Source organism: Ursus arctos, unplaced genomic scaffold (genome assembly GCF_023065955.2).
Source record: "Ursus arctos isolate Adak ecotype North America unplaced genomic scaffold, UrsArc2.0 scaffold_23, whole genome shotgun sequence".
In the NCBI taxonomy this organism is placed as follows: domain Eukaryota; kingdom Metazoa; phylum Chordata; class Mammalia; order Carnivora; family Ursidae; genus Ursus; species Ursus arctos.
Genome location: NW_026622908.1, coordinates 22193998 through 22221847, shown reverse-complemented (window position 1 = coordinate 22221847; position 27850 = coordinate 22193998). Strand labels below are relative to the sequence as shown.

The 27850-nt window shown below is 39.0% G+C and overlaps 1 protein-coding gene across 1 annotated transcript in view; it reads right to left on the bottom strand.

The window, feature by feature from the left end:
* PDHX (pyruvate dehydrogenase complex component X) overlaps positions 1-27829 on the bottom strand; it is a 62572-nt gene extending 34743 nt beyond the window's left edge. The window contains exons 1-3 of the mRNA XM_026512129.4: positions 27477-27829; positions 13097-13177; positions 1391-1491 (exon numbers count right to left, since the gene is read on the bottom strand). Coding sequence (XP_026367914.3) covers positions 1391-1491; positions 13097-13177; positions 27477-27636 — 342 coding nt within the window. The 5' untranslated portion in view covers positions 27637-27829. The remainder of the gene's footprint in view (positions 1-1390; positions 1492-13096; positions 13178-27476) is intronic.
* Between the last annotated feature and the right edge of the window lie 21 nt (positions 27830-27850).

Here is a 27850-nt window from a genome sequence, read left to right as displayed (position 1 = left end):
TTCTTTGGCAAGGAAGTAGCCGTTTGTGCTGCTAAAGCCCTTATTAATCATATCTCCCCCTCAGCCCCCTACCTTTCCAGAGCATTAGGGGCCAGATGAATAGGCACTACTGACCTGTAACACTGTTAGCAATTTGAAATGCATTACTGAGCAGCTAAGTGGGAAAAGCTATCAATTCTGCACAACTTTCATAGTCAAACCATCCAGAGCCAGGGCCAAGAACACAGCTTGCCAAAAGCATACACAATAAAATGTAGCTGGGTTTATTACATATGGTAATTCAAACAATCTTTTCCTTTTTCAAAATGCTGTATGTATTAGTTGAAGAAACTATTTTTGGTATGAATAATTACATTTTCCTTGTTATGAAGGTATAGAAATTTTAGCTTTCCATTCAATATTTCCTCCAAGGAAGTATTTTCAACACTGGGTTTTAACATGGCTGTTATTAATGTAGATGACAAGGAAAGGAAGTTTGATAACTAGAATGTAAAAAGCAACACATAAATGATGAAAAAAGGGAAAAGGATTTTCTAGTAAGAAACACAAATGAAAAACTGTGTATAGATCTACATCTAATTAGATTATAACATTCCAAAGTGTGGTCTTTGGATAAAATGTACAAAGGAAGGTGTTGTATACATTCCCAAAACAGAGGTGAGCTGGCATCTCAGAATTTAAAACATATCAACAATGGAATACTAACAGATGTGCAGTGTCTCTGCACTAATCAAACTACAGAGGCAAGAATGGATACTTACTGTTCAGTTGCAAATAACCAATACAAATTAATTAGATAAACCTATAGATTGACATAGGGGCTAATGGTCACCAAGAGCCGAGTGAGTAATTATAATAATAATGAAAGTAGCAACATTTATTGATGCTTGGTGGGTGACAAGTCTTGTACTGAGTGTCTATGTATTATGTCAATCTCTACTACTGGCCATGGTGTAGATATTATTATTATCTCTACTTTATTATGAAGAAAAAGGTACAAAGAGGTTAAAGAATTTGCCAATCACCAGGCACCTGAGTGCTTCAGTCAGTTGAGCGTCCGACTCTTGGTTTTGGCTCAGGTCACGATCTTAGGTTCGTGAGATCGGGCCCCAGGCTGGGTTCCACGCCCACCATGGAGTCGGCTTGAGATTCTCTCTCTCTCTCCCCCTCTGCCCTTCCCCCTGCTCGTGCATTCTCTTTCTCACTCTCTCTCCCAAATAAATAAAATCTTTAAAAATAAATAAATACAATAAAAGATAATAAAAATCTATTACGTAGATACAGATAACACTATAAACACAGTGGTAAAAATAAAAGGTGACTTTAATTCAAGAAACTTCACATTTAAGAGATCTTCATCCCACTGAAGACAATCAAAATAAAAACTTACCACTATTTTGGCCAAGATGCCGTCATCACTTGCATCTAAGGTAACCACAGCTTTGTCAGTCTCTATTTCACATAAGGCATCTCCAGCACTCACAGCTTCACCTACAAAACAAGACTGGGTTTGTTTTGTTTTTTAAAATATGAATGTTAGTATGTGGGTTGGAGTGTGTGTTAAGTGCATAAAACATGAATAATGAATACCAAAATATTCAGTAGCTAGCTATGGGCTGTAGAATTACAAGTAATTTTCATTGTGTATGTGTGTGTTTGCATGCGTATATACGTGTGGTTTGTTGTATTTTCCAAAAGCTCTATAAAGGACATAAACATGTGTTATAATAAAAACAATTACAAAAGATTACTGAACAGATATTAAAAATGAAATCAAATTTTAGAAACAATAGCAATGAATGCATATTCTCTTCCAAACAAATCAATTCCAGATCCATTCCTTTCTTTTTAATATGTTTTGACTATTATTCCATGAGGGGAAAAGTTTTACAATTAATAGCACTTCCGGGTTAACATTGTAGCATAAATTCAGAAACCCTATTGGCACTGCAGAGCATAAATAAATAAAGCATATTAAACAAAAAGAGACAATGTCAAAGACACAACTGAGGTCAAATCAGAAACATTTCTGTGCAACAGAAACAATATGGAAACTCAAAAATGTTGAGCAAGACCCGAATTACTGTTTCTGGAACTAGAAGCAGGTGGTGGGGCGGGGGAGGTTAGCGGGGGAATGCAGTGGTTTCCTTTGGAATAAAGAGAACTAGAAGTGATTTGCTGCAGACAGGGATGCAAATCAGAATCTCCCCTTAAAGCTAGGGCTGGGTCAGTGCCTCTACTCATAATAGAAGGCCAATGGGGCAATCAAGACCTGTTGACTAGGACTCTGGCTTTAATCAGAACTGTAGGTCTAGGAAGGTAGGGAACAAAAATACTACCTCAATACGAGGATCTGAGCCAAGCCACTCTCTGGCTCCATTACTGCATCTACTGATATCTCCAATATCAATAGCAAAATCCCTAGACTGGGGGTGGGGAAAGGGAGAATGGAGGGCAGCTGGGAAGACACTGAAACATAAACAAAAAGCCTTTTTAAATAAATAAATAGATAGATAGATAAATATTAAAACAAACTTCCAAAACATCTGAAGAAATTTAATGCTAAGAAAGAAAACCACAAAACCTGTAATGAAAACAGAAATTTATTTCAGATGAAATTCATTTACTGCAACCTGCCAGATTTTTAAGTAAGTATTTTGAGGATGTTCAGAAATACAAATGAAGGTAAAAGATCCATCACAAGAACAAGAGATAAAAAACAATGTACAGAAATGAAACAAAATGACATCACATAGGAAAAGCCTAATTAGAAATCTTGTAAATGAAAAATACAGGCATTGAAATAAAAAGAAGCAATCACTGGGATGTATTCTAGACTGGACATACGAAAGTGGATTAGTAAATGAAAGGCAGCATTAAGGAACTACAGGCAGAGAAAAAGATTAAAAGTAGAAGAAAGCAGCAAGAGACACAGACTGAGGCTGCAGTTTGTCTAACAGATTTTCCAACGGAAGACTGGAGAGAATGGTCTGCTTAATATTCTCTCTCTCTTCCTTTGCCCTTACTCCACCCTCCCTTTCACAACACACACACACACACACAATATATATATATTAATTAATTAATATAATATATATATTAATAAAAGGATTCTTTAGACATAAAAGGCTAAGAAAATTTACCACCTATTGATGAGCTATTAAAAAATGCAGTTCACCAAGAAGAAAAATGGACATAAGTGGGGACCCATGGACTACACGAAACAAGTTACTACAGAAATCGATAGAATGGTAACTATGAATCATTTAAAAGCTAATTTCTGAAGGTTTAAAAAAATGTAAAACTCAAACTCTAAAAAAAAGTAAGCTGGATAAGGAAATGTTTAGTTGACAGTTATAGCATGCAAAGAACTTTGACATAAATAGGCAGAACAAATGCTAAATAACTCTAGATTTTATTGGCAAAATTTAATTAAATACGTATCCAAAATATTTAATGATGTACACCCCCCAAAGAAATAGAAATATAATTTACAGCATTCCACAAAGCAGAGGAAAAATTAAATAAAAACTGTCACCCAACTGAAGACAGACACATGAAAAAACAAACAAACAAACAAAAAAACAAAACTGTAGAAGTCCAAATGCATCGGTAATTGTAATAAATAAAAACGGATTAAAACAACCTACTAAAAGCAGTAGAAATAGTCAAAATGAATACAAAAAAATAAAATCTGCATAAACGTGGCTTACAAGAGACAGACCTAAAAACCAGAATACAAATACAGGTATGTAACATACAAATACACTCCCCCACACATATACCAAAAATAGCTGGTATAGCAGTATTTATAGGCACACTCAATAAAAGAACATGAAGGAAAATCTAAAACACTAAGATAAATATGCTCTGGAAGTTCACTGTATAGAAACTACTTCATTGTACGCCACGATGGTCACAGAGATGGTTATATTATCTTCAGTTAAAACAGTTTGGAACCATCAATATAAACTATTTTTAACGAAATCAACATTATCTGTTAGATGACATTTATGAAACACCTAAAAGGTGATTGTTGGCCTAACCCCAAAGAGATTTTTCTATTCAACAAATATTAAAAATGCTTTCAGGCACTGAGGATACAGCAGTGGAGGGGGGGAGTTATGATTCTAACCTCAAGAAGTTTGCTTACTACCTAGTGACACTTAATTGGAAGTTATGGTGGGATTAGGTAAAGTTAGGATGCCACAGGAACATTCAGGAGGGACATCTAATTTAGTTTTTGCAAGGTGAAGGGCTTCCTAAAAAAAGAATATATAAGAATATATATATATTTTTTCTTTTTTACAGAATTATGTATGTTATATACATAGTATTTATACATATATATAATCTGAGACTGAAAAGATGAGAAGACAATCAAGTAAAGAAGCAGTGATCCAAGCAGAAGGCACAACATACCCAAAGCCCAGGAGGCAAAAGAGAACAGGAAACTTTGGAGGAGCTGGCTAACAGTACCTGAGAGAAGCAATGAGAGATTAGGCTGGTGAGGTAAGCAGAAATCAGACCCAAAAGGAACCTTGTATGTCACATGGAGAGAGCAGATTATATCATCTTACATACTTCTTTACAATGACATATGTTTTCATAGTTAAAATAGACTGTATTTCAAAAGGAAAAAAAAAATCATACCCTTATGTTTCTGCTGTAACCATGGAAAAAAAACAATGGAACTAGGCCACCTAGCAATTAAATACTTCTAGACACCTAGAAATTCTGCCCATAAGAAAACAGTAAAATGATGTTTTATCATTTATGTTCACCTGCTGCAAATTCCAAACACCCTTTAAGAATCATAGATTAAAAAAAAAAAAGCCCCACAAAAAAACAAACCATAGATCAGCCATCAATCAATCTAGATGATTTTGTTTCTAGTCCTGATTCCTACAACACTTGTAATTAATTTGAAATGAATCACAAATTGCATTCTAAAATGTTATGTTGCTACTGTTATTTGTTTTTTTCAATTGGGTTTTCCTCTATTTACCAGGCTATGAGCTTCTTCGCAGTAGGAATCAGACACATCTTAAGTGTTTTACATTCTACCTCATTACCCTGGACTCCAGCTAGTGCTTCACACACGATGAGTTTGCGATTAAAATACTTGAGGGAAAAAAAAATACAGTAATTTCACAAATCCTCATGTCATCATAAGGTTGACATCAAACTATCACTTATATTTCGTTTGGTTCTAACAGTTGATTTGTAGCATGCTTCTAACAGTTAATCTCAGGTATCCTATCTCAGCTATCTCAGGTAGCCTATTTCCTTTTTATGGTGTTTCAATTCTATGTACCCTACTCACATAACACAGACATATATATTTGCTATATGAGAATGCCATGAGAGAGAAAATGGAAATAAACACAGAGAAGGATCGATCCATTACACAATGAACTTTCCCCAGAAACCACAGCAAAGTTTAAAACATCGCACTATTATGTAAGGGCACATTACCCCTAATTTTATGAAACTAAGGTATTAGCTATCAATAATCAAACATAATGTAAATACCAAAAGAAAACTTTTGAGACTTATAATAAGCCACGATGATTCTAAATATCCCCAGTTTTGGCCTCGATGAACAAGTTAGTGCTATAACTGAGAAAATCTGCAAAGCAGAGTAGTTACAACTCAGATACAGGTTTGATTCGAAGCTCTGACACTTGCAAGTAACCTTGACCAAATTACTTAATCTCTCTCTCAGGAAGGTTTTGAATGCACAGCTGTTAAAAAAAAAGATCACGGAACTGGAAATGTCAGGTTAACTCTTCATACACATCTTCAAACACTTCACAACATCTTTAGATAAAAACATGAGGCATGTTATTGAGAACCATTAAGAACCAGGCCTCATTCTCACTCCCTATCCCATACTGTCATTTCAAACAGATCATTCAACAATTAGTAGACACCAGTATATAAGGCATTATACTAAGCACTGGTTGCAAACACAACGAGAAGACATGGTTCTGTCCACAAAGAGTTTGTAGTCCAAAGGAGAGGGCTGAAAAGCCAGCACAGAGCATCACGGAGGGCATGAGGTGACAGATGGCTCCTCGGAGGCCATGTGGCAGGAGATGGCAGCTGTGCAGTGTCTCTGCCCCATCTCCTCGTGGCGCCTGTCAGCAGCCGAGGCGGAGCGGGCCCGGAGCGAGAGTGCGGGCCCCAGGAGGGGCCAGAGCAGAGGCCCGCCCGGGGGCCGCTCCCCAGCACCGAAGCCAGCATCATCGTCGGTTCCTTCGTCCAGACGGGTGGCTGCCGGAGCTGAGGCCTGGAGTTACAGAGGCTTCCCCTGATCTTTTTAAATTCTGGGTATGATGTATAGTCTTGATCAAACACAATGGTCATATTTATAAAATAAATAAATACATCCCGTGACTTTAACAAAATAATTCTGTCCTGCCAAAAATTAAGAATAAAAGTATTTATTTAAAAGGTGTAAAGGTATATATGGTGGTGGTGGCGGGGGGGGGGGGGGAGCTAGCTTTCATCTATAAGACCAAGTAAATCACATCTCCATGAACATGAAAGAAAAAAACCTCTTCTTAGTGCTAAGTTGAAGCATAATAACAGCTATGATTTGAGAAAAATAATTCAACTGTTTACACAACAAAAACTTACTAGTTAAGTATGTAAATGACATTGTACAAGACAGGATGGTAAAAAATAATAAAATCAGACAGACCTGCTTCAAGAAGTTCTTAATGTGACTGAAGAGTACAGACAAGCAGGCCACGGCCATCCCACCCAATCAGGGAGTACAGCAGCGTGGGAAGACAGAGGAGGGGCCCCTCGTCAGTGCTTGTCAACCCTTTTCACCTCATCACACACACACAAAATATTATTTGCATGAAAAAAGACCCCAGGCAACAGTGCTCCGGCCATCCGAGGTCCTGCCCTGAGAGCCACCGGCAGGAGTAGCAGTTTGAGAAGGAAATGGCTGGGCGAAGTTAACCTCCCTTACATCCTTCTGACCCCTTACATTTTATTATGTGGCCTATTTCAAGCGCTCAACACACACGTGGCTCGGGGTCACCCACTCTATGGGACAGGGCAGATACAGAACATTTCCATCACCACAGAAAGTTGTATTAAATAGAGCAGCAATCAGTAATTGCACTCACAATTCTAAAATCTTAACGTGATAGAAATATTAACAATAAATGTGAAAAAGCATAGATGGACTGCTGTTCAGCAATGAAAGGAAGGCACTGCTGACGGAGGCTACAACACGGATGAGCCTCAACACCACGCTACCTGGAAGAAGCCAGTCACAAAAGACAACACATTACAGGATTCTAGCCTGTGAAATGCCCGGGAAAGGCAAAATTTGAGAGCCACAAAGCAGATCACGCTAGGGATGGGAGAAAGAAGTGACTGCCGTCAGGCACCCGGGATATTCTGAGTGACAGACATGTTCTGTAACTGGATTTTGGTGATACTGCACAACTCTTTCTACTTAACTAAAAATCATGGAATTGTGCACTTAAAATCAGCAAAATCTATGCTATGTAAACTATACCTAAAGAAAGCTGCTAAAATAGTAACAGACCGAAAAAAATGGTGAAGCTACTTATGAAATGTGTGTTTCAAAACTTTTCCATTTTAGGACCACAGACATGGATACAAATCCCTAGAAATAACAGACACCGGAGCTCTTCTTCGGTAGAATGCAGAGACACCGTGTGAGCCCACAATGGTACCTTGCGATAACACTTCCAACAGCGATGAACTCCTTCAAAACAGTTTTGCTTCAGAATTGTATGCTCTACATTAATGAGATCTAAAGACTTATCCAACAGCTATTTGAGATAGTCGCAATTCCCAGTCACACGACAGAAGGAATGTCCACATAAAATGACAGTCTCTGCGGGAGAACATCAAGAACAGCGGCAGCAAACAGACTGACGAAGCACACGCTGTGTTCCAGACACCGTGACGGAGTAAGTCCTCTGCGGGACTACCTCCACCTGCTTCTCTTCCAGTGTCTCATGGTATGCTCTCCAATCTCTCAAGAGAGAAAACAGTGTTTTTCATACCCTCAAATACTCTCTCACACAAGGGGAGAACAAGAATATTTTCCTCCTTTTGTTATTTTAACAGATTTGATTTCAATTGATGAACAAATAAGCTATAACCATGTTCATTAAACTGAAAATTTCTGAAGCACATTTTTCTCACCAAATAACAAACTTGTAAAAAAGATGTGGAATTACAGTTCAGTTCACCTAGCAGGAGATTTCGACACTGTATATGTTACCTATCACTTTTGAAGTGTCTTCTCCACCAATTTTATAATGCATATTCTTTACTTAACCCCAGACTGAAGTTAAGTATTGCAATATTTGTTATAAAACTGCTTTGCTAACATTCATTAGATCAACAAAGATGGGAAAAATTTATATATTAGTGCATATTTCCGAGGCTCCAACAAAACAAAATGAAACTGAATTATCACAGACTTCTAAGACCAGGGATATACCTTAGATTTCAATTAGTTCAACTCACCCCAGGGTATTTCATGGCAGAGTGGGAACCCCAAAGGACAAACTGTGATTCCCAGGCCAGAGTTCCTTTCACTGCACCTTTATCACCTTAGCTAAAAACACACCCTCCCACACCCCCCAAGTCATTAGTAATAATAGTTGTGAATTACAGAGTCTTCGATTTTCAAGAAATCATTAAAAGTTTTTAAGAACAAACTGCTATCCATTAAAGGTTATCAGATCATTAGCCTTAAAAATAAACTAGATTTATAATTAGATATAACACTAGTGTTTTTTATGAAAAAAATTCGATCCTCTTAATGTTTGAAGGTCTAAACTCATTGTTTCAAATAACAGTGACCATGCATTAAAAAGCTCTCAAGACCAAATTTTTAAAAAAATACAGCTAATAAGACAAAGTGGTATACATAAAGTTTGATGCAAGAATTGAAACGTTTTTCATACCAAATGACTGAACCAAGATATCATAAATGTATCAAACCCCAAACATACTTAGACGTATAGTCACATGTATACTGTACATAAATGTTAATGAAAATAAGTTATGCTCAAAAGATCACAATGACATCATACACATGATGAACTTAAAGAAAGAAGACAATGAATTACTGAGGACCAAAGATTAAGATTACTCAATTACTTATAGTACATTAGTAAAGGAACACTTCTCTTCAGTTGGCAGAACACAATTTTAACAGTAACCTTCAGGGAAACATGCTCCAGGGGCATACAGCTTTTCCTGGCTTGTCCTATGTGAAAACATTGTCATCAAAAGGAAAAAAGAACAGAATGATGAGACCATATGTCTCCTGCCTCTTCATCATACTCTCCATATTCTAATGGATGTGAATAAGTTATCAGGTTGCCAGAGAGCTAGAAGTCTGAAGGATAAATGAGGGCCAAAGAATCCTTCTTATCTACTTGCCTCAAAATGTGAAAAAAATTAATCTTTTTATAATAACCCTGTTCTGTGTCTGAATCATTATGTAATGACACCAACACTCTGTCATAGTGAATATGGAAACAGCCAAAGCTCTGTAATTCATCAAGAAAAAGAAACCTAAAAATAGACTCCAACTGATTACATTATTTATAAAGGTGAAACTTTCTTAGATACTGATAATTATTTTAAAAGATAGCAGCCGTGCAGAGCCAACTGCTCAGAGTGCTTCCTAATAAAGTGCTGGCTCTTTTACTTATGTGATCTATGTCCTCCTCAAATTCTAGAAAATTCTCTGCCACTTTTGCCATGAATATTATCTTTTTCTCATTCTCTTTTTTCCCTCCTCCTAGAATTCCTGCTATTGGATGATTGGATGATTTTCATTTTATTCCTCATGCCTCAATTCTTGCTCATATTTTCTACTGCTTTCTCTCTGGGCTGCATGTAAGCTAATTTTCTCAAGTTGAACTTCTGTTCACTGATTCTTTGCTCAGTCACACTTTAACCCAACCTTCAGTTTTTCATTTTCTAATTTTACAGACAATATTTTTCATTCTTAGAAGTTCTGTTTGTCCTTTTCAAATCTGTCCAGACTTTCTGGAGAGTGTCTGTCTCTTTTCAGATCTTCAATTCCTTCTCTTACATGGTTAGTCATTTCAAACAGACATTTTTATGTATCTAGCAATTCCAATGAACTGAAGCTCTTACAGGTCTAGACCTGCTGCTTGGTATGCCTCATGACCTTTGCTCCTAAAAGACTACTTCCATGTTTTTATTAAATTTGAGATTATGAACTCTTCGTAAGTGGGACTTTATCTGGAAATCTTGTATGGCTTGGACTGGAGGCCGCATCTTTCCAGAATAATGGCTTCTGCCAGGGAACCCAGGAAGACTGTCAGCCCAGAACCACTTTACCTCTGCTTGTGGATTCCCAGAAAATGCAAGTACTATAAATGTGAACCTCAAAGCTTTATGAGGATAGGCCTATGAAAGCAAATTTTCAAGGGAGTAGGCATTCTTATTCCATACAGATCCCAAATCCAACAGATGAATCTGCTTGTTATCATATGGCATTAAATTCCATCCATACACTGACGACTCTCAAATTTCTATCTCCGAGTCAGACTTCACTCATGAACTTCAAATCCTACCACCAATCATCTATTCAACACCTTCACTTCAATGTCTAATAAGCATCTCAAATTTACCACATCAAAGCCTAAACCTAACTTCTTGATTTCCCCTCCCCTTGGTCCCCCATCAAAAACACCTGTTCCCAATCTCATTTATTCTTCTTCCGGCTCAGACCTTGTGGGGCACATGGCTCCAACTCCCACTCACCGCTGTGGATGCTGCTAGCATTTGATGATTCCCCTTTCTTGTATTTAAGTACTACTTACCATTTAAAAATTTGCTTTATAATTTTCTATCCAGTAGTGAGCAGAAGCCTTACCCCATTGTTTAGATGGTCATACTGACCAAAAGTCCTCAGGGTTGACTTCAAATGTGAGCTGGCAAAGGGAGCTACTTCAATGACTTATAGTTTGCTCTTGATGCCAGAGTGCCGTTAGGGTGTAATGCCACTAACGAGGCTCGAGAAAGCACACAGAAACCACTTCCTATATAATAACCATGAGTTGTGGCTAGGTTTTAGGATAAAGACCTTACAGACTGACAAACTGACGACTGGTATTCAAGATCCTTCCCATAACCCATCTGACCTCACACACACTATGCCCTTAATGCAGCCTACCTACCTACTATTGCCAAAATACATGTCATGACACCTCACTTCAAAGATTTTGCCAAATTGTGTACATTACCCAGGATGTCCTTTCACGGTTTTTTTGCTGTTTTTCTTTTTTAAACAAAACCCACGTATTCCACAAGAACCAGGTCAAATAGTACCTCATCTGCAAAGCTCTCTTATCCTTGTCATATTTCCTGCTTTTGGCTTCCTCTTCCCCTGCCAATATATTTACTGATCAGCCACTTACTGTGCTGCCGGGTGTGTTCCAATTACTATGCTAGTCATAAAAGGTAAAGGAGACATATCAAGACACATTCCCCACTGACGAACAGGATTAAGTAATGCTTCCAATCAGACACGGTATCTAGCACAGCAAGACCCAGTCACGGTTATCTGGATAGCCTCACTGTACCACACCTCCTAACCTCCATATTGGTCTAACCCATAGTTCCAAGTTCCTGCTGTGAGGTCCATTTTGTAATCTTCCTTGTTGCCTTCCTAGCACCCCAGTCCCCCTCAAAGAAATGAGGCATTCTCCTAAACTCTCAAGCTCATTTGGCTAAGGTTCAGAAGTCAATACTTGCAGCGTTCTTCCCAATTCCCGTATTTGTCATCACTGGCAAAAGTGTTACCATGGGGCACCTGGGTGGCTCAGTCGTTAAGCGTCTGCCTTTGGCCCAGGGCATGACCCCAGGGTCCTGGGATTGAGCCCCACATCGGGTTCCCTGCTCTGCTGGAAGCCTGCTTCTTCCTCTCCCACTCCCCCTGCTTGTGTTCCCTCTCTCGCTGGCTGTCTCTCTGTCAAATAAATAAATAAAATCTTTAAAAAAAAAAAAAAAAGTGATACCATGAATGGCTCTATCTTCTGGAATCCCAGTGTAACTGTCAGACTGAATTCTTGCCCACTGTCGAAACTGTCTCAATGTTATTTTACAAGCACTAGACTGGACCACTCAATACCAGCATGTGCCTGGATGATATCTGTGTCCGCTGAGTCACACACATGTCCTTGCCAGGGCTCGTCTCTGGTATTAGATATGGCATCCCAAGCCATGTCATCCATAAGCTCCCTTCTTTCTGTTTTTAACACTTGGTTCACCATTTTTCAAGCTGAAGCATAAATATGGCTACGGGAAATTCATCGGGTCCATTTCTCTGTGTATCTTGTCTAGCAATTTCTAATAGGGACTGGAGATTCATCCTCTTTCCTCCACAAAGGTTTAACATGTTGCAGAATGAGTAAAGCATGGGGAAATGTTACTCTATTGCCACACGTGGCAATGACCCGGGGTGGGGGGGAGGAAAAGAGAGCAGCCACCAGAAATATAAAGTCTCCTTCTCCAGATCCCTTCACATTAATTGTTCCTTCGTTCCTCTGTATGATGGAGGCATAATAATACATTTCACTATCTAGTAGGACTAGAATCCTTCTCTACTGCTCTTCCTTGGAGAGTTTTCTCTATTATTCTTACTTATTTGTTCTTGCCAATGAAATTTAAAATCGACTTGCTCAGCTTCAGGAAACACACACACACATACACAGACAGCATCATCATAAAACCAAATTAACTTACGGGGATCAACAAATTTATGATGTAGACACTAAAAGCTAAGTATAAAAAGTAAAACTAAGAGAAAAACGTCTCAAAATATTTTGAGTCTCAAAATATATTTCTCTGCTCGTGAAAAGATACAGGCTGAACCCAGAAAACCTTTGCTACATTACACATTACCATGGGAAAAGTTTATTTAAACAAACTTAGATTAACTAGCGGAGGATGTGATTTATTTTATGTGTTGTGTAATACAGCTGATTGGAAAAGAACCCAAAACGATGAACTAACGCAAGGCATTAATAGTGTACTCGCTCACCTTCCTTTTTCAGCCATTTCACAATGTTTCCTTCTTCCATTGTAGGAGACAGCGATGGCATCAGTATCTTAATGGGATCAGCTGAAAATGAAAAAAGGAAAGATTAGCCACAAAAAAACAATGCACCTCATGATGCATCAATAAGAAGCCCAAACACATTAAAATCAAATTCAGTTTGAGAAAGAAAATATTCCAAAATCTAAAAGACTCTCAAGTGGTCAAACTAAGGGTCCAGTAAATAGTATGGAAACGTAAAATTCTCATTTTTTAAAAAAAATTAAACTCTTTTTGGAATACTTTCCTTTTTCATAGCTCCCCAGTCACGTGTATTTTCAATCCAGATGCTTACAAGATTAAAAAAAAAAAAAAAGTTGATTTATGTTTCCCCTCCTTCTTCACGTCTGTTACAGCAAAAAAATATTTACAAGTAAAATGACCAAAGGAAAAGACAAATAAGGAAAAAAAAAAAAAAAACTAGGGTTCTGATAACCTACAACAAAGTAATCAAAATTAGACTTTAAGAAATTGATTGTATTTTTTATTTTCCTCTACTATTACACTATTTAAGAATCAAAGGTTCTTGCTGCTAAGTATGAAAGGAGAAGATCTGCCTTGTCAAAGAGGACAAGGCAAGCGAACCTGCATGGTTAAATTAATCTCAGATTGTGTTCCATACAACATTTCAATTAGGAATCCAAAAAGGTAGACTCAAACCAGCGTGACCCCTCAGTGAAACGCTGCTACCTTCTCCTTGGATATCAAAAAAGGACATACTCTCTATAATGTGCTTGCCCAATAATCATCCCGTGTCCAGGACCACACTCATTCAAAGAGCACACAGCTGGTACATTAAATTCATATACAGTTTATACTAATAAAGCAGTTAATAGCATATACCAGCTCCTAGCAGTAGCCGTAGCAAGAAATGACATTCCCTGAAACCTTCCACAGAACCTATTCTCTCCTCAGATTATTCAACTCTCTGACCCAAAAAAAGCAAAACACTATAAAGCACATCTAATATATTTCAAATGTGGAAGTGCACATGACATTTCCACTGACATTTAGGGTTAAAAGCAAGGGAACTGAACACTAATGTTAAAGGAGGTTAAGTATTTCCTTTGGGAAACAGAACTAATTTACTGTGACTTCAAGCAGAGAGTTCCTACAGCTTCATGGTAAAGGAGTGCTATCTCCGAAGCATTTGGAGAGAAGCTTCTGTCCTCTCTCCACCAAGCACACAGACCTGCCTCAGCCTCTTCCTCATTTTCTCTTAAGAATTGCCAGCCTCGGGGCACCTGGGTGGCCCAGTCAGTTAAGTCTCTGCCTTCAGCTCAGATCATGATCCCTGAGTCCTGGGAATTCCTGCTCAGTGGGGAGTCTGCTTCTCCCTCTGCTGCTGCCCCCCACCCCAGATTTGGGCATGAGCATGGCCCTCTCTCTCTCTCTCTTTCTAGCTTGCTCTCTCTCTCTCTCTCAAGTAAATAAATAAACTCTTAAAAAAGGAAAAAAAGAAAAAAAAAAGGAAAGTACCGCCTGCCTTAGGGAACTTGCATTTTCCTCTCAGCTGTTCCATGTGCAAGGCCTAAGTGGACCTGCCTTTCAAAGGCAGCTAGCAGGCCTACCTCTGTTCCTGCCATCAGGGCCCACTGTGTGTGAGGAAGCAATTCAGGTATGTGTGTTTGCTTTATATACATGAACTCTCCTCAAACAAAAGCCCAAAGTCTAAATATGGGGTTAGAGTGGGAAGCCAAACGGTAGAAGGCCACAGACCTAAGTCACATCCTCTAATCCAACAAAGCGACCACATTGAAACTGTGATCTCCATCTGACTTTCTTTGCCTCTCTATGGGTACCAAACTCTAAGAAGGACAGAAAAGTCGAATTTTCATTCCTAATACCCCAACAGTGGTAGAGCCCAAACCAAACTCTTAAGTCAACACACCCATTTCATCAATGAGACAACTACAAGCCACTGATTAAGGGATTTGGATTCCTCCTGCCTATCTCGCAAGGTTATACTCTACTACACTGCACAGATACTTCTCATCATTAATTGATGATCCTTATAAATACAGATCATCAATTTAACACTGGTTATTCAGAGCCTACCCACCCAGAAATTCGAAACACGGCAAAGCAGAATTCTCAAACCCATGTGAACGTATCTTCAGTAAAATTTCCCAATAAGCCCTTTCCCTACCTTGGGCTTAAAAACATTCCTGTATCAAGAAACCACTTTTATGGGGCGCCTGGGTGGCTCAGTCATTAAGTGTCTGCCTTTGGCTCAGGGTGTGATCCCAGAGTCCTGGGATCAAGCCCCGCAGGGCTCCCTGCTCGGCTGGGAGCCTGCTTCTTCCTCTCCCACTCCCCTGTTTGTGTTCCCTCTCTCACTGGCTGTCTCTCTCTGTCAAGTGAATAAATAAAATCTTACAAAAAAAAAAAAAGAAAGAAACCACTTTTACTACTAACAATAATGTAGAAGAAAGCAGGGTGATCATTAAGCACATCCACAATGACTTTCCTAATTCCTGATAAATCCTTCTTTATTATTTATTAATAATTAATGTATTATTAACAAGCCATGTATTTATTATTAAAATCTGATTTATTGTTAAAACACAGTTATCGTAGGAGAGACTAGCAAACATGGGCCATCAAATCCTGTGCATTATGTCTCTCGAAAACTTTCACCTCACAGTTTCATTTAATTTCCCAGCTACGTCTAGTTGAAATTCAAACCATGACCGTAATACGGCTTAAAAATATCTTCGCATTTTTTTCTTTAGTAAAATAAGTCCCCATGGACTAAAACAGGCACATTAAGATACTGAATGGGGAGAAAAGAATGCAAACTACTACGCATGCCCTCAGTGCAGTGCCATCTATAGAACACCAGAGTACAAGATTCTTAAGGGAACTAGAATTCAGGTTGTGCATTTAGGGAAAACACAACACACACAGGCAAACTTAACATTAGTGATGCATCTCCAAATCTGAACTGTAACAAGCCTATACTTAATTCCGAGAATTCATTAAAAGTGCTCAAAGCCTGATAAACTGACCCCATTTAGAAACAATAAAATAAGCTTTCTTATCCCCTACATTACATTGCATGTGCCTCTTTCATTTTCTCATGGCTTAATGTAGAAAACAAATAAAAACATTTGCCTTCAAAATGTTTTGTGAGTTCAAGCCTACGCACTTAATTTTTTAAAGCTCATACTGACAAATGGGGTTTAAAAAAAATACAAATAAAAAATTTACCTTCTAATAGCACCATGATAAGAGGTCAGCCTCTTCTTGAAAAACACAGTTTCAAAAAAAGGCCCAATATATTGCTTCCCTCAAAAAGTTCAAGGCTGGTATGAGATAGAATATTTCATAATCACATACATATGAAATTTATATCAAATGGAGTTCCACTTCAAAGCAACAAAATAAATGGACTTCAATAATTCTATGTCCAGATTCTAATTTATGACAGACACTAAATCAAGTCTTCCAAAACAAAACCTCGCTTCAGTATTTTTATACATTGGTTCCAGTTGCCAAGATACAATTCATATTTATTTTATGATTCTATCTCTTATTATAATCTCTCACCTATGAGACCTTTGCATTTCCATTATTCCTGACATTAAGGACTATATTATGAAACTTTTGTATTTATTAAGTATTATTTTCCAAATGACCGCATCAAGAACTCAAAAATTTTCATATTTTAAGAATAAAAAGAACATAATCATTCCTCATACAGCCACCCTTCAAGGATGAATTGAAATTGTTTCTCTAAATAATGACAATAAAATATAAAAATTCTGTAATAGATCACTATCCGTACTCTGAAATGAAGGTGACAAAACCAAAGAAAGACATTTTGGACATCTCTCTTATTTGGTACTATCTCTTGATGGATTACACTAGCTTACTAAAGAAAGTAAACTGTGCAGTGTATTTTCTGATTAATCTAGCCAATCTACCCTTGGATTCCCATGCCAGAAAATCACTTCAAAACATAAACATTAATTTACTAAAAATGGTACATATTTCATTCTAGTATATTCTCTTTTGACTGGAACATTATATATATCTTTTCCAAATGTATTTTTCCAGTGGGAAAGTTAAGTATGCAATCATATCAGCTTTGAATGACAGGCTGCACATTATTAATATCTGCCCTTTATGACTGTTGTCAATTCTATTCAGGCGTATGGATTTTTTTTCTAGACTTCTTGGAATTTTGGCCTATTCCTAATATTTTAAATTTCATTACAGAAATTAAATATAGCTTCCCTTTCCACTCCAGTAAGCAGTACGTCCTACTACTTTCCTCCCGTCAAGTTGAGGAGGCCTTGAAATGAGCACCAATTATATTTCCTACTAATAACTGGGCACAACTATGAATAAGAATAAAGGAAATGTGTTTTATTCTCCACGGGTCATACCAGTTATTTCAATTAATACTCAAAAATACACCCAAATTTTAGTTAGCGTTTAAGTCTCTGGTAGTGATTTTAGTGTTAGCTTTTTATTCCTTCCTAGCTAACTAACAAATAATACCTAATGGTTTATAAAGTCCTTCTGTTCTTCTGTAGTTAAAAACATATATAAAAATTTTAAGATGAATACAGCAACGTACATTTCCAGTTTATATTTAAAACAATGATTTTTAAAAGTAGAGTCCCCAAAATTACTACAACTGACTGTCCTAATCTTTTTTCTTCAACAGAGAGACACAATAAATTCAATTTTTTTGCTTAGTGTATTGCTGCTTAAGCAATCTACCAATCACTGAATTTTAAAAGTTTCTCTAAGCAATTCCTACATTTCTTCAAATCTGCTCTTCTAAGAATAATTCTGTTTTCAACTTCAAATATGGTATACTAATCTAATTCTTCTTCTCATTCCCTAAAGAACTTCTTTTATCCTAAGAACAAAACACTCAAACTTCAGTAAAATCAATATCAAACCTTTAAATTGATGTTTTATACATCAATCCTAAAAGATCTCCAGATTAAAAACAACAATATAAGCAAACTCTTAAAATATAAAAGCAGAACAAATTGCTTAGTGGTGAATACGAAGCAGATCTAAGTTCCATTACTGTGACAAAGAAATTAAGGAAATTCTGCAGTCTATATACGATACCACTTGAGCACCAGGCTCTAGTCCATTTATAGGGCTATTATCCATACACAAAAAATCATGTAGACTAAGTGAAGAAGTAAATTATCCAATACTTTCTTTGTGTGCCTCCCTGTTCTTCACATTAATTTGCTTCTTCTCTAAGTAGGGAGAGATGGTGCTCATTTAATCACCTCTCTTTCCAATGCAAGAACTCATTAAATATAATTAACCTTTAAAACATCTGTTAAAAATAAAACAATTCTGCCATCTGCAGGCTGGATGAAACAAAGCACAATGAAGTTCAGGTAATTTAAAAATCAACACGAGGGCACAAAATAATACTAACACTTAACTTTGAATACAAGCGGCCACAGCAAATTTTTTTAAAATTGAGTGCTTGTTATCTTCTTTATTCAAGCAGTGATTTTGGCGTACTACCAGTGTAAGAATAAACTGAAAATGTCAGAGGGCAACAGAAAATGCATGCACCATGGTTTGTAAAAAGAGCATTTACAGGTCTTGCCACGGTTAAAGACGGCCCACAAACACCATATATGGCATCATCCATTTCCTACCTGCTTAGCTTGTACGCCACACAGAAGGAAAGGATATACTCCAAAACGGCAGAAGGGGTTCTCTGGCTGGTGATCTCATGTAAGAGCCTTTTATTTCTTTTGTTTCTTATAATCCGCATTTTAGTGGTTTTCTCCAGTAAGTTTATCCAATTTTACTCCCTGCCCAAAACTTATCTAACAAGAAGTAAAAAAAAGAAAAAAGGGGCGCCTGGGTGGCTCAGTCCTTAAGCGTCTGCCTTCGGCTCAGGGCGTGATCCAGGTGTTCCGGGACCGAGCCCCACATCAGGCTTCTCCGCTGGGAGCCTGCTTCTTCCTCTCCCACTCCCCCTGCTTGTGTTCCCTCTCTCGCTGGCTGTCTCTCTCTCTGTCAAATAAATAAAATCTTTAAAAAAAAATTTAAAAAATAAAAATATTTTTTAAAAAAAGGGTAGTTTTGTTTTTGTTATTTTTAGACACAAACCCACAAGGACAGGGAGAGAGGAAGGAATAATAGCACACAAATTTGGTAGTAGAAAAGTAAGCAGTAAATAGATGAGTAATAATTGACTGAAGAGATTCTAGAAAGCTGAATCCTAAGCCAGCAGCGGGGAAAGCCAGGATAATCACCTGGTCATACAACAGAATTCCCCAAAGGCCCAGGAACTGGCAGTCCTGAGGATCTCTGGAAATGGGGAATGGGGGTGGGCGTTTGGGTGAATGCTAGCTGAGATGCAGTCAGATACGTGGATCCCCTCCTGCAGTCCAGTATTGGGTAACAACCCACCCTCATTCAACAGAAGACTGGGACACTGGAGATTGTTTCTCTGGAGAAGGTAAAAGACCTTTACGATGGAGGTTCTCTAAACCTTTAGAATGGAGGTTCAACTTACACATCTGGAGGTATGCAGAAACTGCAAAAAATAAATTGAGAAATGATCTGATGTGACTGACAGTACAGAAAGTTGTGATGAGAAGTTATTAGATGGTGTGGGATGAATCAGCAATAGTTACAGAGGAAACTAGAGAAAACATTTAAAAGGCAACAATGTCAGGAAAAGCAAAAAAGTAAGAGTGGTAACAATCAATTTGGGACAATATATGACAATGCCGAGTTGTGTATGATGTTTGTGGAGTGTAAATACTAATATGGATTTAACCAAGAACAACAAAATAACTACGCTGGGCAACAAGAGAGGGAGAACCCAGGGCATGGCACGTCCAGCACTCATCCACAGCTAATATGTAGCACAGAAATAGGGAGATGAGCAAATGCTGGAACAAAACTAAGAGACAAAATTTGTTGCTTGTAAGAAAGAAGACTGGGGAAGTAGAGATAGACCCACTGTATTGTTATACGCCTTTTAGTACTATTTGCCTATTTAAACTATCTGCATGTATTCCTGTGTTAAGTATTTTATTACTCAATAAAATGGTTAGTTAATTTTATAAAAAATCTTAAGAAGCAGCAGCATACCCTGGTGATTCAGTGAACAGGCACTGGAACCAAACTGCCTAGGTTCCAATTATCCACCACTTACAAAGATCCACCACTTACAAGTCACTCAATCATTCCGTGCCTCAGTTGCCTCTTCCGTAAAATAGAGAGTTTATAAGGATTAAAGAAGGTTAACACATGCAAAGTCTTTACAGTGGGGCCTGGCAAAAAGTCAGTCAGTCTCAAAAGCATTAGCTATTTATTACTGATAGGAGGTATGGAATCAGTTAAGAGGGTGGATCTGCAGACATCCAGAGATGGCTAGATGTATCCCAGTATCGTGCTTTACAACTCCTGCCTCGAGAAATGGAAGATGGAATCACACAGTTCCTTTCACATCCCCATTCTCAAGATGAAGGTTTCATTTCTACTGTCTCCTTTACCTAATCCGGCCTTGTTCTCACAGCTATGTACACTAACTCTTGACCTCTATTTTAACCATAGTGCACATTTGAAAACCAAATTCTCATTAAAATCATCAGCAAATATTTTATCTTCAGTGGTGCTGTCATAACATTCTCTACCACAGCTAACAAGCCAATGAGGCCCTTAGTAAATGCCTCCTGAGCTCTTGTTATCCTAGCCCTAGACCAACACAAGACCAAAATCTTGACCTCAAAAGGATTATGGTTTAAATGGGCAGTCAAGAGATATATAAATATAAATATAAATATAAATATAAATATAAATATAAATATACACACACACATGTACTAGAGAGCAGTAGATAAAAATGCCATAAGAACACTGCGGGGCAATGAGAGCTGAGATTCTAGCTGATCAAGAAAGGGGGAAAAAATTGTGCTAGTACCACTTCACTTCGTACGCATTAGAATGGCTATTATCAAAAACCCAGAAAACAAGTGTTGGCAAGATGTGGAGAAATTGGAATCCTTGCTTGTTGTTGGTGGGAAAGTAAAATGGAGTGGCTGCTATGGAAAACAATATAATTCCCCCCAAAATTAAACACACTATTACCATTTTATCCAGGCCTCCTATGTCTGGGTATACACCCAAAAGAACTGACAGCGGGAGCTTGAACAGATATCTGTACACCCATGTTCACAGTAGCATTATTCGCCACAGCCAACAGGCAGAAGCAACCCCAGTGTCCAACAAGAGATGAATGGATAAACAAAATGCGGTAGAGACATACGATGAAACATGATTCACCCTTAAAAAGGAAGGAAATTCAAATAACTGCAACAAAACAGATGAAACCCGAGCCATTATGCTAAGTGAAATAAGCTAAACACAGAAAGACCAATGCGGTTGGGCTCCGCCCTTGGGAGGTACTCAGAGGAGGCAAATTCACAGGGACAGAAAGTAGAATGGTGGTCACCTGGGGCTAGGAAGACAGGGGAAAGGAGATGCATTAAGGGACACAGGGTTTCAGTTTGGGATGATGAAAAAGCTCTAGATGGTGGTGATGGCTGCACAACAATGCAGATGTTACTCACTACCATGGAACTGAATGCATAACAGTAATTAAAATGGTGCATTTTATGTGTATTTACCACACACAGTGTGCTAGGCAAGAAAACAAGGTGAGGGAATAAGCAGGTATTTCAGATGAGGGGAACATCATTTGCAAAGAAGGAGGTGGGAATTGCAGCTTAGTTTGGCTGGTGTGTAGAATATAACGAAAATAAAAAGTGAGCATGTAAATTAAAAAAGTATGTTGGGACTATTACATTATAGTACTCTATAGTACCTTATAGTACTATCATAACTTAAGTTTAATACCTCATTAATGGGTTTGATGTTATTTAAACAGCAATGGAAAACCATGAAAAAAATTTTGAGCAAGAGAAATAACCACAGTTAAAAACTGAACTTGTGTGCAGTTCCACATAAATGGCTTATGTTCACAAACCTATAATTTACAGAAAAAAATAAAACTGCACATGCTTTGAGATGGTCACAACTATAAACTTTGCAGAAAAATTAAAATAATAGGATTTTAAGTACAAGATGAAGCTATCCATGAATTTGTTACCTATTCTCCTTTATCCACATAGACCATTTGACATGAGAGACTGAAAAGGCACCTAGGATCTTCCATTAGATCTTCCAAATGTTTGGCCTTCATTCTACCAGTGGTAGAGAGAAATGAGAGGCACTTCTGGAACATGGGGCCTTGTACACCACAGTCAGGACTTCAGATCTCATTCTGAGTTTAATGAGAAGTCTTGGAGATTTTCAGCAGAGAACTGACATGATCTGATTTATAATTTAAAAGAAGCAATCTGGGGGCGCCTGGGTGGCTCGGTCGGTTAAGCATCCAACTCTTGATCTCAGCTCAGGTTTTGAACTCAGGGTCATAAGTTGGTCCAGTGTGAAGCCTACTTTAAAAAAGGGGGGGTGCTGGGTGGCTCAGTCGGTTAAGCATATGCCTTCAGCTCAGATCATGATCCTGGGGTCCCGGGATCGAGTCCCACATTGGGCTCCCTGCTCAGTGGGAAGCCTGCTTCTCCCACACTCTCTGCAGCTCCCCCTGCTTATTCTCTCTCTCTCTGTCAAATAAATAAATAAAATCTCTTAAAGAAAAAAAAAAAAGGAAGAAAAGAAAAGAAGCAACACTCAAAGCTGCATGGGGAACAGACTGTACTGGGCCAAGGGTGATGGTAGGGATATGTCCCGGGACACTCCTGCAATAATCTAGAGTAGAGGTAGTGGTAGCCCGGACCAGGCTAACTGGTGAGGAGTGGTCAGATTACATTTAAAAGCTAGAGCCAACAGGAATTTCCAATAGACTGAATAAGCCATATGAAAGTCAGGAGTCAGGGATGACTCTACCCATGAGTACAACTGAAATAACAAAAATCAAAATCAGATGCTGCAGCTCCAAAAAGAAAATCTTTCTTCCTATAAAAAAGTGCCCAAAGAGCCTTATAAACTCTATAGACTCGATTTCTATTCAGCTGTTCAAATGCCTACAGAAAAATTCCATTAAACAACAGGTCAGTTATATAGATCCTGTGCTTACCCTTGTGCCCAGCCCTCAGGCCACAATCCAGGGAAACTACACTTGCTTCTTCCAAGTATAAAATATTTTATATATATTATACTTGCTCCTTTCCCCCCCTCTTAGCATGAGAACCACCATATTTATAAACAATACAGTACCTGGTTGTTTCAGTGCTCAACGGAAGTATAAAGTCTAAGGACTGACAGGTGTGAGTCAGGAGGGTAGGGGAGAGATCCCCCATTTGCCCTTCTAGAGCTACTCCTCAGCTTTCCCCATACCACTGCACGTGCTTCAACAACAGGCTTCCTTGAGCTCACGCTTCTGCCTGGGTTCAGCCAATGGGCAGCATTAAGCAGGAGATGAAGGGAGAAAGGAGAGCAAGGTCAGGGTATTTATTTCCCCAGCTCCCTCCCTGTGGGGACACCTGGGCTGGTTGGATCCTTTAACTGAAGGACACACCTCCACCACTGGTCCTCCCCTCAGGCTCGGTCCTTTCTAGCTCTGGCAACTGCTCCCTTCCCCTGCCTCTTCACAAGGAGTGGGGACAGCATCTGCTCTACATAGCCCCTTAGTACAGTACCATCTCCACACCCAAATTCACAGAAATTAGTCACTTAGTAAACGCTCCTCAAATTACCCATTTTTAGAGGGCCATCTATTCCCTGCCAGGATCCTACAGAAAGATTTAGGAGGGTAGTACTTAAGTAATGAGAAAAATTTCAAACCACAGGGAAGGTCACTCCATTTGAAGAAATAGCATGAATCAACATTTCCAAATTACCGGTTTTATATAAATGTATTTCTCTAGCCATTTGTTTATAATGGGAACCCCTATAAAAAAAATACGTTTCTTGTTCTCAGATATGGTAAATATCCTTGCAAAGTAGCACTATTTTCTACAGGAAATGACAGAAATGTTTATGGAAATAGGCTGGAGACTAGGCAGTGTTTATAGATAACCTACATGGAGATGCACGAGTTTCCTGGAATCACATAGAATATTTTGCATGCATACAGTTTTCTCAAAAAGTGGTAGAGCTTTTATCAGTTTTCAAATAGATCTGTGCCCCTCTAAAAACCAGCACTAGTAGATTCCCAAGGAAGCTCTCCTGAATTATATATAAGCCAACTTAATTCTCCGCTAAAACTTTTCAAGTAAGAAAGCCCTTGACTGCAGCAAAGTATCGAGTAGATCACTAGCTACAGGTAATGTACTGCCTACCAAGTACAAAAATAAAATAAAATACAATACAATAAAACAAAACAAAATAAAATCACCATTCTCTCCATTTTGTTTAAGGAATTTGCTGATTCTTTCATACACATAGTATCCAATGGTGCATCTGTAAGGAAGCTGGCCAGACCCGTAGGTAGTCTATGGCTGCAGAAGTACTTCCTCTGAGTGGGAGAAACCAAACACTACACGAGAGTTTCAGCCTGCAATACTGGCCTTCCCACTACTAAATTATAAAATTAAAATTCTACCTGTATCCATTTATTTTGCAATCTTGGAACAGGACAAAAAGAAATCACCACTCAAGAGTCCAACAAAAAAATGGACACGTGCATGTTTGGGGATTTACACATTTTGCTCTAAGAGGCAAACGAAATGAAGCTCAAGACAATGAAGCTTGCTGTTCCCCAACACAAAGCTCAAGCTCAAGACAAAAGAGTACAGGTGACCCTCGAACATGAGTTTGAACCCTGCAGGCCCATTTATATGCAGGTTTTTAAAAACTAAATGTACTGGGAAATTTTGGGGAGATTTGCAACAATTTGAAAAAACTCACAGATAAACCATGTAGCCTAGAAATACCAAAACATTTAAGAAAAAGTTAAGTATATAAGAATATGGTATATGATCCATATAACACACGAAATATGTGTTCGTTGACTATGTTATCAGTAAGGCTTCTGGTCAACAGTGGGCTATTCAGACTTAAGTTCTGGGGCAGTCAAAAATTATACGTGGATTTTCAATAGCGTGGGGGGGTCAACACCTCTAATCCCCATGTTGTCAACTGTATATCAATGATCAATTAGAAACTTACAGATGGGAGGACATTAACATACACACTCTCTATTAAATGGTTACACTTTAACTCTCTTAAATGGTCCGGCTACCCTTTATACACAGTCTAGAATTGTAACTGTTATGATTATCAGGACTATTGCTGAAATACTATTTCACAATGTAGCTATTACTAAAAAATGTCTCACTGCAATAAAAAAAAAAAAAACAGAGATGTTCACACAGTATATACACATGGTGAACAAAGCTTCAGCGCGCTGGCACTGTTCTGCTGATGGCTAAGGCCAAACCACCACAGACACTGAGGTTGACTGTGGTTAAGGAAATAGGCTTTGGTGTGAGAGAGAGCTGGGCTAGAATTGTTCTATCCCCAGAGCACAGCATTAGGTGCTGTGAGGACCAAATGAGTTAAGTCATGTAAGGTGCTGAGAAGGGTGTACGGTACACAGTAAGCGATCAGTGCTACTTGTTATACTCAAACCCACTCCCCCAACTTTTTTCTTGCTGGAAGAGACCAAATTTTGTTCAATTGTATGCCTTTCTTTTGATCATGTCCTCTGAGCCCTCTGAGTCCACTGCCCAGTGTCTTAGTCCCTTAAGACTGCTGTAACAAAATACCTGGGACTGGTGGCCTATAAGTAACCTTTATTTCTCACAGTCCTGGAGGCTGGGAAGGGCAAGATCATGATGCTGGCAGATGGGGTGTGATGGCTGATGAGGGTCCACTTCCTAATGCATAGACGGTGCTAAGCATGGGGCATAGGTCATTACTCATAAAAATACTGTCAACAAACACCATTTAAGGAAACCAGAATTCCGAGGGTGATTTCCATGGACAGATTTTAAGATCCTGGATGGATGTATAAATGTGGAAATTATTCAGTAAGTGTACTTAGTTCATACAGTCTACCGATTACCAAATAGTTGCTTCGTTTTATGAAACTACAGTCTCTACCAAGCTCAGTGAAAAATGAGCCAACCCCATGTAATTCATGCTTTGTAAAAGAAATAGTTTGAGGACTGCCATGTGCATTCACCATGGCAAAACACTGAGCTTTTACTGGTTCATGATTTTCTAAGGTAGTGAAGCCCATCAAACACCAACACAAAACATCAAAACTCACCAAAGGTTGTTTGTAAAATGAAGATGGCTGAGCTCCACCCCACATGGGAGTATCTGGGAGCTACAGGAAAGTTCAATATCTAACAAAATGGGAAAAGGGAAACAAGGAATTCTATACACAGTTAAAGAACTACTGCTCCAAAAGGTATTTTATGAAATATTAAGCTGAAGAAACTGAAATAAATTGTTCTCGTTACCAAATCTTAAAATCTCAGTGCACTCATCTTACCGTGTGATTCTCTGTAACTTTTTTTTCTGAGCCTCATGTAGCTCAGAATATTTCAACAATACCCACTTCACCTAATTTTTTATATTAAAATTCATATTGTGGAGTGCCAGAATGATTGGCAGGTAATATATCACATACACAAAGTGTTAGCCTTATCCCCCCACCCTCATGTAAAGAAAACTAATGCCCGGCATACTATATATATTGCATCCTGTTAAATACTAAAAGAATTGTGTTAACAGTGTTAATGTCATTACTTAATGCCAATTACCTATAATAACTTCTTGGTATGATTCCCCTCCTAAATCGCCACTTTTTTAAGCACATATTTTGTTAAAATATCCTTCTGGACCTATGTTTGTGATGCCATAGGCATTTACAAATCAAGTCTTTTGAGAGTCGTCGCGCGGGGCAACCCGAGAGGCCTGGAAGAAAAGATCTCCCCGTAAAGACGCCCAGAGAATGCATAAGAACTGCTACCAGTGGCTTTTGAATTTCAGCAACCTTGGGCAGCTTGACAGCTCTAGCGGGACCTGAGATGTGACAGGGAAATGGCCTAAAGGAAAAGCGTTTAGGACCTGTCACAAATAACCCAAATTCCGACACAAGGTCACAGAGAAGCCATAATAACCAGGGGCCCAGGAACGGAGTCAAGTTCTCCCAGCTCCCAAGAAAACCCTTCGCGTTAGGCACTAGGCCAAGTCAGAGGACCCCTCCCCAAAAACGGGCCTCAGGAACAGGGAGCCCCGGGCGCCTCCGCACCCAGATGGGCCCTGAATCAAAAAGCCCCTGACCCAGGCCCATTACTCAGCTACATAGAGAAGCTAGGCGACCCCGAGCACTCACCCCGCAGCCGCTGCGTGCTGTGAAGCCATCTCCAACTAGCTCCGCGGCCGACAGACCATCCGGAAGCGCCCTTCACCAGCCCCAGTCTTCGGCACCCGCCGAAGCCCAAGAGATAGCGCAGCACCCGAGGGTCACAACCAACCCTCCACGAGGCCGCCATCTTCCCGGCCTTGTCACGGGCTGCCCGCAGCACAGCCTGATCGCCCAGTCATCAAGACCCTCCCGGGCCCCGCCTCCTGTCATGTTGGCCACGCCTCCGGATTCCAGCCGTGCATGTGAGTCTCCAAGGCGAGAGGCCCTCCTTAATCCCGCCTCCAACCTTGCACGCCCACCTCCCGGCCAGGCGGCTGCGCCTCCCGATCCCCAGTCCGCGA